We start from the raw sequence: 11,475 nt of genomic DNA, 5'->3' as shown, positions 1-11,475 counted from the left end.
ACAAGGATTAGTTGAGACAGGGATGACAGCCTGAGCTGTCAAGGCCGTACAGGCTTGGAAGGAGTGGGCTTAGAATCCTTTGCTGCATTCCAGAGAAGTTCAAACATCTGCACAACTTTGTCAATCTCATGCCTCAGTCTCTTAGTATCACTCGGTCCATTCCAACTAAATCGTTCCATTCGATTTCATCCTCTGCCTGATAGCCTCTCTATCCTGACCCGCCTCCGGCATCCTTCGTTCTGCGGCTCTAAAAGGCCTCTTGAAGCTTGCAAGTTCCTCCTAACTTTCTCTCCTACTTGTACAAGTGTCTTGGGAGCTCCCACTCTCGTTCTTCATACAACTCTCATCATTGTCAGCCACGGCCGCCCGCAATGACAGTGATAGTATCGTACATTTCCTGCTCTTCTTTGACTAGCTGCCGGGCCAAAAATAGAATTGTAAAAACGGTTACATTTCCGTTTGAGCCCGGTTGACTGCAATGAAAGTTTTAAAATTGCTTTCGCCGGAAAATGCGTCCAATCGAAAGTGTGCAATTTCCGCCATGGCGAGCAACCATCATCTTCCTGCTTCCTCCAAGTTTCGACCGGGGGCTCTGACGAACAGCTTCGTCCGAGTCAAGTCGGGTGACAACCCACAGACTGAGTTTCCCGGCGCTCAGCCGGCCCTGCGTTCTTTTCCAAGTTCCAAGCGGACTGGCGGCAGCGGTGGCCGCGTTAACCATCTGCTCGGCAACAGAAAGCATGTTAGAGGATTGCTAATTTCTGATGAATTGCAATTGTCATCATCAGAAATTAGAAAAATCTGAGAGATGGGCACATTGGATTGTCCGTATGACGGAGCGTGAAAAAGCATAACGCAGGCGATGGGATCATTCAAGTTACGAAATCTTTGACAACTTGGGATCGGATGTGTGAAATTGCAGCTATGGTGTGAAGTCATTGTGCTTCCGAACAGGGCTGCAAGATACACACGATTATTTCAACACGCTCTGCGTCGCGTATCAACTTCCTGAACTTTTCTTTAATCCATTAAATTTACAAGAGGAGGAGCTATTTTACAGCATCAGATCAACAAATAATTTCCTATTCGAAGCGAAAGAATGGTTTCTGACATGGCAGCAACTTGCCATCCAAATTTCCGCCATCAAGTTCTTGCTGACGAGTTAAGTAACGTATAGACAATGCTAGGCTACAGAGAGCCTTCTTCTTTCCCATCGAGAAGGATTCAAATCTTTCGACGGTGATACCTAGTATATCGCAGATGTCGCACAAATCAGAATTCTCGTTGTTGTGCTGTCGTTCCGAGCATTCGTCCAAAATATTCTCAGGGAGCATCATACCCAGGGGTTCAGTCCTCACACTGTCCATACAAAGTCTCATTGTTGAGGCATTCAATTTGTGGAGTGGTTTTGTTCAAATCACAGCTGTCGATCCACAGGAAAGGGAGGATACTGTTAGGATGGAAGCCTTCCTGCGTGCCGTGGGAGATACTGACGGTCGAGACAGGGTGAGAGGCCAAGGGCAGCAAAGGGGTCAAAAGGAGGAACAGAGCAGGGGAGTATGATGGGAGGCACTCCCAAGGAGCCAAACCTACAAATATATAAATACCAAACATTGATGTTTTCAGACCATTTCCAGGCCCGGTAGATGGAAAAGAAGTCTTTTGAATTATCACGGGATCGTACACGTGACCATCTGTGCCCTGCAAAATGGAACGGTGTATTTTTTCGAGCCATTGAAGGAGTCAACGGTCACCCAGACAGCCTCGTGACTTGCCCTGTAAGGGTGTTGGTCACGATGCACCTGATCCCGAGAGCGCAGATAACGGTATTCAACCGATAAACTCGCAAGGAAGGTCACGAGGTGGGAGCGGAAGAAGGCTCTGGATTGAGCTTGTCAAGTCGAAGGACTCGTAAGGCCATGGAGCTCGCATGATGCTTTAAAGCGAATCTCGGGGCACGTCTCCGTTGACCTGTGTACCGGTCACGTTCCTGTGGTCATGAGGTATCGTGATGCTGGCAACACAACAGGGTCTGATCTCGGGGACCACGACTGTGAGAAGGCACGAGAACTTCCATGGAAAACTCCGACAGGCAGTAGTGCGCCGCTCAGTGACTAGCGTGACCGTCACCGACTCCAACTGAGACGACCGGGCCGGCGGGTCGCCGGGTCGGGCCCGGCTGAGCCCGGCAAGTGGGGGCCGGGGTGACTCATGATCCCTCGTCCCTCCTCAGACCCGTAGTTTTGTCACTGACTCCAACTGAGACGACCGCCGGGCCGGCGCCGGGGTCGCGCCAGGTCGGGCCCGGCTGAGCCCGGCAAGTATGAGCCCTCGTTCCTCCTCAGACCCACAGTTTTGTGCTGATGGCCCTGTGCTGATGGCCTGGCTGCAGGCCTGGCTGATGGACGGGAAGCTGGAGATGCTGAATGGGATGCTGCGTAAAAGGATGGAGGGGCGAGGAGGGAGGATAACGAGAAGGAATAAGGGAGAGGGAGAGAGAGAACAAGAGGCAGACAGACAGACAGAGGGTTGAAGGAAGGGTCAGGGTCACGGCTAGGGTCAGGGACAAGAGCCAAGTGGAGCATGCATTGTGGCGGAAGAGGGAAAGAGGGATGAGGACAGTTGGCAAGAGCCAGGAAGCGTTCAGTCGAAGCGTCAGAGGGATCAAATTTAAGTCGATTGACGGGTGCTGTGATCAGTGTCTAAAGATACAAAACAACATGCGGCAACGTGCTGGAGTGGAGCTTTCAAATATGTAACTTGGCTGTCTGGTTGTACAAATGCTCGTGATTCGTGCTGTTTTCAGAAAGGATAAGAGTGAAAAGAAGCATGTCGACGATAACTTGCAAAGGAAACGCCATTCTGGCATGTTGTTTCCGCTACTTGATGGTAGGATCGTTACCTTGAACCTGACTCTTTGCGTGACGATTTGGACAGTGAGGAACCGAACTCTTTTCATGGGCTTCGTGCTAGTGCTGTTCATGGTTCTCTTCGTGGTAAGCTCTGAGCTCTGGCTCCAAGTGCGATGATGGTTGTCGTCCCCCAGATATCCTACCTCATGCCGGACGGGGAGGAGCCCAGGGAACTCAAACCAGGTCGACCTGTTTGGTCCCGAGCATCTTGAGTTGACGCCAGAGGATGCAAGCAGACCATGAAGTCGGGATCTCGAGAGAAGTGGCGCTGAAGGCCAAGGCCAAGGGTCACATGAGTCAGTACAAGGTAGGGCCTCCGAACCAACTTCACGAGCAGAGCAGTCCTCAGATCCACAAGTATCGCCCGTCGGAGCTCTACCAGAGGCCCTCGCTCCCCCATGACCTCGGCAGCTACCACGACCGGTCATACCCGGGCAAGAGGTCATTCTTGACATTGTTGTGGGGGAAAGGGAGGAGTGATCTGACTGATCTTGCAGCATCCGAGCCGAAGATCCTGTGGTGCAGAATCAATTGAGGTACAACCCAAGAGAGGAGGGTGGTCACCATCACAGCCAAGGGCACCAGCATGGCGCAGAGTTGCCGAATCATCATTTCCAATACAGTCCTAGCGAGCACAGTAGACATCACTACAACCACGAATACAGGAGGGAAGCAGAGCCGCAGGATCAATTGAAATACAGTCCTAGCGAAGACAGTGGTAACCGGTACAGCCGCGATCACCGGCATCAGGAAGAGCCACATACTTCGGTGATGCCCTTCTTTGTTAGGAAAATCTGGCTGAAGCTTCTTGTACAGGATCATGCTGAAAATATCCTTCACTACAAGCCGAGGTCTTCTTCGAACTCTGGTATGAATGCTTACCCAACGCGATGATGAAGTGGGTATTGACGAGAAGGACGAATGAAGGATCATCATCATCATCATCATCATCAAGCAAGTCTGAGAACATGAACTTGTTGAATCAAATCTCGGATGTATTGCTAAGCATTTTTGATTGTTCACTCATCTGCGCTCTAGACAACTGGACAATCTCAAAACTGCAAAGATGACACCAAATGGGCTGACTTTCATGGGATGGGTTGTGAAGCATACAGCCACCATAGATTGTGGTGTACGTTTTCCATATTGTATCCTGATCACAACGGTGTGGATGCCTCCACTGCATGCTGTGCATGCGGAGGAGGGTCGTCGTCTCAAGTCGAGAATGAAGGTAATACGCTCAAAGAGGACTTTCGATCTAACGTCGAGCAGGACAACCTCTGATTGTCCCGCCTCCCATCGACGAGAAAACAATTATAAGCTCGAGCTTGCAGAGTAGACACAAGTCGATGCCATCCGGACAGGACGATTCAGAAGAGGATGTTAGAAACGCACACCACGAACGCCCAAGACTAAATCTTTTGCAGGAGAGCACAAGATTCGTGGATCACGTCGACGATGATGCCGTCCCTGATTCTGTGAGCGATGTCGCAACTGATGTTCCGGTGCTAACAGACCTTGTAGGATGTGCTAGAGGATATGGCAGATGCCATGTTCGAGGACATGGACGTTGCTCCAACGGACAATCAGGTCTATCGTCTAGAGCTGATTCACTTTCGACTGAGGCTGCTCTGGTGGACAAGATCTCATGGTCGGAGTGGTGGGCTGCAGTGCATCGAGATTTCCCAGATGCGAACAAAGAAGATGGTGGAGAGATCTCTGAGTTATGTTGAATGTTGTCTGACGAGCGCTGGGCTCCCAGAGCATGAGAAGTTCAAGTTGATGGACAAGGATCATTCATCGACCATCGACAGGTCGCGGCTCCTCCCTCTCAGGGACTGGCCTGCTCTGAAAGCTACCGCAGGAGTGAATTGAGGCTGGATTGGTTAAGAGACGACATCCAGTGAGCACTGGGACCTGTCTGGCTGTGGCAGGTCATTTTGCCCGGCAGGTTTCTTGACTATGCGGCGTTACACGATCACCATCGTCGTCGCAAAAGCCACAAGAAGACGTCAACCAGCGTCCATAGCAATCTTCAAGAAGCGCAACCGAAGAAGGCAGAGGGATGAGGGCGTGTTGGGGTCGCTTACTCCTTGTTGTAGGCTGAGATCGCGAGAGATCAGAATGAGCCGAAGGTGGAGGACAAGACCCTCGGGCAGACGCTGAAGGACATTGCATGGAAGCTGTAGCTACCATGGAGGCCAAGTTTCTCCCTTCTCACACCTGACTCGTAGGTTCAAGGAGCGAGCACCGAAGCCTCACAGTTTGAGCATCAAGATGTATCAGTCGCCATCTGCAACATGGTCGCAGGTAATTGACTTCTAAGCGGAACTCCTTGTGTCCTCAGGCGCTGGCAGGCTGACCGGCAGTGCAAGAGATACCGCAAGTCGCTGTATGCTCCTCCCACCCCCCCTGCCTCTGCCTTGCTCCTACCTTTCATGAGTCTTCCTCCTCGTTGCCCTCCCTCTCTTCCCCCCTTCCTTCCTCACTTTCTCGTGCTCGCCCTCTTGTCACAGGTGCCCGACCTCCGTGCTGGAGAAGCTGCAATTGTGCAACGACAAGGATCCTCACCACGGCAACAAGTAAGATTCTGATTCATGTGAGAGTTTGTGGTACAACAAGACTGACATGACTTCGTTCTGCAGGTGGGTTCCCACCAACGAGCTCGGCATGTGGATAGATCTCCACACCTGCTCCCTGCGCAACATTGCAAAGGACATGCGTCTCGATTCGCTCATCGCCTGCTGCTAATCTGACTTCACCATCGAGACAGCGGGCTAGAGTCCAGCAGGCCCTCCTGCTTCGACTTGGGGATGGCTGTGGCTGGGCGATCAGACTGCATGGAGACGTTTTTCTTCCTCATCTTGCTCTCGGAGTAGCTCATGTTCCTCGGACTCCGCACGTCCATGGCCGCTCGGTTGGGAGTCTCGCTCGCTCTCCTCGGGCTGCTCTCAGGCCCATGGTAGTACCGCCCGTCGCTCCCCTCCATCAGGACCGGCTCCCTCCCGCTGCCCGGAGGAGGGCCAGGGCGCATGCTGACTGAAGTTTTCTCGCATGAGAGGCATTGAGTGGTCACCGCGGCCACGTTGGCGTCCTGGACCATGAGGGCAAGGATGGCGTCTACGTCGTCTCGGATTTCTTGGACAATCTTTCCCCGAGAGCGAAGTTTTTCCTCAATCGACTGTGTGAAGTTTGACAGCAGGTCGTCGAGCTCGTAACGATCCAGCTTCATCTTGATCTCGGTGAGATCGGCCTTTCCTCGCAGCCTGTCTTCTATCACCGCCTCGAACTCCTTCACTGAGGCTGCTACCCTCTTTGACTCGCTCTCCCACTCCTCCTTCAATACATTCAGCTCTTTGTAGCCTACCCGCTCATGTACGAGCACTTGCTGCTGATGCAGCTCCTCTTGCAATGTGTTGATGCTCCTGACGGTGTAAGAATTGAACGCTAAGTACTCCCGCTCCACCTTGTCAACTTTGTCCTCGAGCTCCTTGATATTCTGCAAATCCTTCCCATTCTGCTGCTTCACGTTATCCATCATAGCCTTGACTTTCTCCGTTTCTTTGTTCTTGGCCTCGATGAACTCCTCGAAAGAATCCTGTCTCTGCTTGATCTGATTCAGGCTGTTGACGAGCTCGCCGATGTGAAGTTTGATGGACGTCAGGTCCCCCAGTTCTTTCTTCAAGGCGTCGTTTTCGCGTTTAAGAGAAGCAATCTGCATCTGTGACTCCTCAAACTTTTTCACCATAGACTTCTGCTCTGACTGCAGCTGCTTCACGATCACCTGTACCATGATTACGTCATGGTCGCAAAGACAAGGGTGCTGAAAAATAGCTTCAGAGGAACGAGTTGAGGGAATGCGAGGTTTGTAAGGTTGTCACATGTTCGAACTCAACACAAGAACATCTCTGGACTTACCATCACGCTCTCTATCTCATCTCCTTTGGCGATCTTGAGCCTGATCCCGCCATCTCCGTCGCTCTCTGCGACAAGTCCAACTGCCATCTCGCTTGTTGACTAGCGAGATCACCCCTACCCCCTCAATTTCAATGTCACCCCCTTCAAGATAGTCACCCCTTCTTCATCATGCTATCACCCCTGTGCTTTACTATCATATAGATGATATGCATCCTACCCACCCTTGTCTGCAAATACACCACCCCCCATGAGATACCCACCCCCTAACGGCATAGAGGCGAAAGAGCGGCCCATGGAGTTCGGAAGCGTGCCGGACATGAAGGAGCAGGGGAGGAGAAGGCAAAGAATGAAAGAGAGGAGGATGAGAGGGAGAGGGCGATGGATATGGATCAGGATGTTTATGTTCATGTTCATCTTCATCTTCATGTTCATCTTCATCTTCATGTTCATGTTCATAATGGTGATGTTGATGATGATGAGGAGGAGGAAGATTGTGGATGAGAAGCATGATGTGTTGCGCAGAAGAACAGATCAAGGGAGTTGAATGAAGAATTGAAGAGAGAGGAAAAGGAATTGAAACAACGACTCGATGCTCGAGAGTTTCTGTATTGTTGACCTCCTTTCAGGTGTGGCTACACGAGGAGACAGCAGGAAAGCTGGAGGGGCAAAGGAAGTCCACCGGAGAGCTGGACGTAGCGTCCAGTTCGACTCAGATCCTGCATCTGATCCCGTATCAATGAGCCTGCAGTAGACGATGATACAACCAGCATAGTGATGTGATGGACTCTGCTCGAGATATAACCTCTAGTTGCCTTGTTCCGATCGCCTTGCTCCACCATGATCGCTGGGAAGAATCCCAAGGGCAGGAACACTTCAACAGCTGTAAGAGACGCTGGCAACAAGCCATGGAAGCAAAACACCAAAGGAGCATCCGTCCCAGGATGCGCCGCTGTCAGATCAGCTCGGAGGGATCAGCATGCGGGGGCTGAACAGTCTCAGGTCAGCTCTCCAAGGGCCCCCCCGCAGGCAGTGAGATCCAAAGCTGCTGAAGCCGATCCCTCCGAGTCGGCGCTACCGCCCAGGTGCAGCCACGAGGGCTGGATGAGCCCAGGGCGGCCGACTAGGAGATCGACTCCCCGGCCCTTCTCCGCTGGGAGCCGGAGGTTGATCTCAGAAGCTTTCTTGAGATCGCACGGCATCCTGCAGGACGAGCCTCCGGAGGAGGAGCCCCCAACCCAGGAGCTGGACCAGCATGCTGATCCGAACAAGTTCAAGGGGATGTATGACGCACATGGTAACTTTCTAATGGTACACTCGCCCCCTGCTGCCAAGAGCAGGAGGCCGCTGGCAAGACAAGGGTTAGTCACTCTCCCCTTGAGGCAGGAGGAAATGCAAGTGCTCGGGGAGCCACCAAGGCAGCGTCGGCCGTTGAGCGCCAACAGACTGCAAGAATGGGCTCGCAAGAAAGACAATGCAGGCGATCAGCAAGCAGGTCCAGTAGGCGATCAAGAGCACGGGTCTCGATCTTCGCGTCCCAGCTCAAGGTGTGCTCCGACTCCCTGGTACTCCCTGGCCTCCGAGTCAGACGAGGAGATGCAACAGGTTGGGGTTTGATGTCACTGATCCTCTCGTTTGAATCTTTGTTGTTTTGCAGACGCTTCTCGAGGACGCGAGGTCGAGCGTTCGAGCTGCTGAGACAGCCGCTGCTACAGCAGCGCAGGAAGCGCAAAGTTGTGTCGACAACCAGCTAGCGGAGGAGCTGCAGGCAAGGCTCTACATGATGATCGAAGGACCAGCACCACTGGGCGTCGGGGACCCTTGGGATGTGCCCCAGAGCCTTCACTCAAGATCGAGTTCTTTCTTACATCGGGATCCTCCAAGGTCCTCTCAGGGACGAGAGGCTGACCGGCATGCAGAGACTGGTGAATCTTCTGAGAGGGGAGACCATGACCGAGTCTCCGAGGCACTGAGGAGCTTCCGAGTCACGACAGACGTGCAGTCTCCTCTCTTCCCTCCAGGATGGGCCGTCCGGCAGACTCACGGGAGGTGAATGCTGTACCTTCAACTTTTCCTCTGTTGGCTGACGAACAGAAGTGGGAGGTGGAAGACATGTCTTACGAACGTCTGTTAGAGCTTGACAACTCAGTCAAGGTGGCGGCCGACGGTGTGCTCACGTTCCTCTCACAGCTGTGGCAGAAACTTGGGCTCAAGGCTCACCAGCTGGAGAGGCTGAGCAACATAGCAAAGCGACTGAGAGACTTGGAGGGGAGGAAGGAGGTGAATCGGATCGAGACTAGCAGCATGCGTCCACTGACTGTTGAGATCGCTCTAGGGAGACTGCTGCATCTGCCTTGAGAAGGTGGAGGCCAACCTGGAGGGTTGGCAGCTACCCTGCCGGCATTTCTTTCATGAAGGCTGCATCAGGCCATGGCTCCGAACGAACACGTGCTGTCCTTTCTGTCGAGCATGCTTGACAAGGATCTGAATTTTGAGAATGGACTGTACTCGACCAGTCTCATAGTTGATAGTAGGTGACGGTCTTTCTTGCAAGTTGGTGTCTTGCTGTCAGACTGTTGGAAGACACGCTCGATGACTGTTTCATGACATCTCGTGGAGATTTCCCTCGTGTGGTTAGTAAAGGTTCTGAATGCCCAAAGAATTTCTCAGTCTTATCGCCCACCGTCAATCACGACGAATTTTTTTAGAGGAAGTTTTACACCGGCCGATCCTCGCTGGAATGACTCTTTTTTTCTCTTTTTTTCCGGTTCGCCGCTAGGTAGGAGACGTCAAAATGCAGATTTTCCTGAGTTTGTGAGGAGACTGAGAAGAGGAGAGGAAGAGGAGAGGAAGAGGAACAACGTGAGAGATCAGGCAAGAGCAGAGGAAACAGAACAACGATACAGAGGAGGGAAGTTGAACAAAGGAGGAAGAGGAAGGGAGAGGACTAGGAAGAGGAATTAACGACGAGACGCGACGATGGAGCCTCTTTCAATTCCGCTGGAGAAACCCAAGAAGCAGGGAGATGTGTACAAGTTCAGCAATGGCGCGAGCTATCGCGGCTCCATACGCAACGGCAAGATGCATGGTGACAGCACGGGCTGCTCAAGTGGGGTCTGACGGAATGTTGGGAAGGGCACGGAATGTTTGAAGACTCTCATGGTAGTAGATACACCGGCGACTGGAAGGATGGGAAGATGCATGGAGAAGGCGTCTGTGAGACTGTAGAGGGAGAAAGTACGTCAGAGGAAGACGGAGAGGAAGGTAGCGATTTGCCTGACGCTTTGCTCGTTCAGGATACAGCGGAAGCTACTTCGAAGGAGTTCCTCATGGGAGAGGAAAATATCAGTTCAAGAATGGTGTAGAAGCATGTCAGAGATGTCTTTGTTGATCTCAGCTCTCCTCCAGGAAACGTGTACGATGGCGAGTACAACATGGGAAAGATTCATGGGAAAGGGACAATCAAATTTCCAGACAATCGAAGGTTGTGCACTTTTGGTTTACTGATTATGCTGTGAGTGACGAAGTATTGGCAAGATTCGAGGGAGAGTTTGTTGAGAACAAGAAACATGGAAGGGGACGATACGAAGGCAACACGGGGGTCTACGAGGGAGAATACGCGAACGGTCAGTGACAGATACGCTTTCTATGCCCTTTGCCGTTAAAAACTTCTGTTGTCAGGCAAGAAGGAAGGTTTCGGGGTGTTTACGTGGATCGATGGCAGCAAGTACGAGGGAAAGTAAGGCCGTATGCCCAGTGCCTGACGTGGGACTGACTCCCTCGGCAGTTGGAAAAACGACGTCATGCACGACAAGGCGGGCAAGAAGACGGAGAAAGACGGGAGGAAGTGAGAGCATGGGAGCCGTGTAAGGCAGGCTCATTCAACCACCATCAGGTTCAGCGTGGAGTATGTGCAAGGGAAGCTAGTCCATGCGCATCCGATGATGGGTACGGCTACAGTTGAAGTGTGTCAGGCGGTCTTGACTAACGCCCTGCCCAGATTCTACATCGAAGCAAGTCCCCTCCTTCCAGAAGCTCGGGTGTGGCTCCCCTTGTCCGCCTCCTCTGATGACTCACCTCAACTGTCAGTGCAACCAACAAGCTTGCGGAGCCCCAGTATGACAAGCCGGCGGAAGAAATCCCGATCCGTTCTCAGGCTCCCGACTCGCGATGGTGATGTCATGGTGCAGCGAGTTTTAGGATGTAGACTCTGACTGCAATCTCCCGCAGGTGGATTCACAAGAAGTGGGATGAATTCCGAGACGTAGTTTCTCTTTCTTCTTCTCAATCCCTGCCCACCTGACTGCCAAGTTTTCTCAGGTCGTGGGCTGCGGCGGCGACAGGCACGAGGCTGCGCGGGAATTCTGTGGAGGAGATTACTGTGGAGGAAGGGAGGACACAGCAGACTAGCTGCTGACTCGGCAAGGATGATCAGACCAGCCCTGCCAGTGGCCACTACAAGTTAGACTGAGAACTTGATAAATGCTATGCCATGATTTATCCGTAGCCTAGTAAGTCAGGCTCAGGGCAGTGGAACTTCGGAATGCCGTTCCGAGTTCCCGGCCCGGCCGTACCGGCAGCCTCCAAGGTGTGAGTCACTGAGCGTCACTCACCCAGTCGGGCCGGCGGCCGGGCGTGTGACTGACGG

General features: G+C 52.5%; 5 protein-coding genes across 5 annotated transcripts; 3 read left to right on the top strand and 2 right to left on the bottom strand.

Moving 5' to 3' along the window:
- Positions 1-1,007: 1,007 nt before the first annotated feature.
- Positions 1,008-1,484, bottom strand: GUITHDRAFT_151025 (hypothetical protein). The gene has a single exon (XM_005838182.1). It carries the CDS (start codon positions 1,377-1,379, stop codon positions 1,083-1,085), a length of 297 nt encoding a protein of 98 aa, XP_005838239.1. The 5' UTR covers positions 1,380-1,484; the 3' UTR covers positions 1,008-1,082.
- Positions 1,485-2,780: 1,296 nt separating this feature from the next.
- On the top strand, positions 2,781-5,663 carry GUITHDRAFT_103176 (hypothetical protein; the record flags this gene model as incomplete). The annotated part of the gene is made up of 19 exons (XM_005838181.1): positions 2,781-2,889; positions 2,938-2,996; positions 3,047-3,095; positions 3,149-3,219; positions 3,262-3,353; positions 3,410-3,680; positions 3,729-3,780; positions 3,840-3,907; positions 3,951-4,143; positions 4,185-4,294; positions 4,340-4,390; positions 4,437-4,726; positions 4,777-4,815; positions 4,864-4,933; positions 5,015-5,097; positions 5,147-5,222; positions 5,270-5,304; positions 5,429-5,494; positions 5,558-5,663. The coding sequence occupies 19 exons, from the start codon at positions 2,781-2,783 to the stop codon at positions 5,661-5,663; spliced, it is 1,890 nt and encodes a 629-aa protein (XP_005838238.1).
- Positions 5,664-5,670: 7 nt separating this feature from the next.
- On the bottom strand, positions 5,671-6,917 carry GUITHDRAFT_103175 (hypothetical protein; the record flags this gene model as incomplete). Its single annotated transcript, XM_005838180.1, has 2 exons — positions 5,671-6,696; positions 6,831-6,917. The coding sequence occupies 2 exons, from the start codon at positions 6,915-6,917 to the stop codon at positions 5,671-5,673; spliced, it is 1,113 nt and encodes a 370-aa protein (XP_005838237.1).
- A 2,005-nt stretch (positions 6,918-8,922) lies between these two features.
- On the top strand, positions 8,923-9,483 carry GUITHDRAFT_92764 (hypothetical protein). The gene is made up of 3 exons (XM_005838179.1): positions 8,923-8,981; positions 9,027-9,107; positions 9,163-9,483. The coding sequence occupies exons 1-3, from the start codon at positions 8,940-8,942 to the stop codon at positions 9,313-9,315; spliced, it is 276 nt and encodes a 91-aa protein (XP_005838236.1). The 5' UTR covers positions 8,923-8,939; the 3' UTR covers positions 9,316-9,483.
- A 377-nt stretch (positions 9,484-9,860) lies between these two features.
- GUITHDRAFT_52757 (hypothetical protein) lies at positions 9,861-10,564 on the top strand (the record flags this gene model as incomplete). Its single annotated transcript, XM_005838178.1, has 6 exons — positions 9,861-9,915; positions 9,963-10,064; positions 10,124-10,186; positions 10,236-10,311; positions 10,365-10,453; positions 10,509-10,564. Coding segments are annotated over 6 exons (441 nt in total), but the record flags the coding sequence as incomplete, so codon positions are not given.
- Between the last annotated feature and the right edge of the window lie 911 nt (positions 10,565-11,475).

Source organism: Guillardia theta (assembly GCF_000315625.1).
Source record: "Guillardia theta CCMP2712 unplaced genomic scaffold GUITHscaffold_12, whole genome shotgun sequence".
NCBI lineage: Eukaryota > Cryptophyceae > Pyrenomonadales > Geminigeraceae > Guillardia > Guillardia theta.
This window is presented reverse-complemented; position numbering and strand designations above follow the sequence as displayed.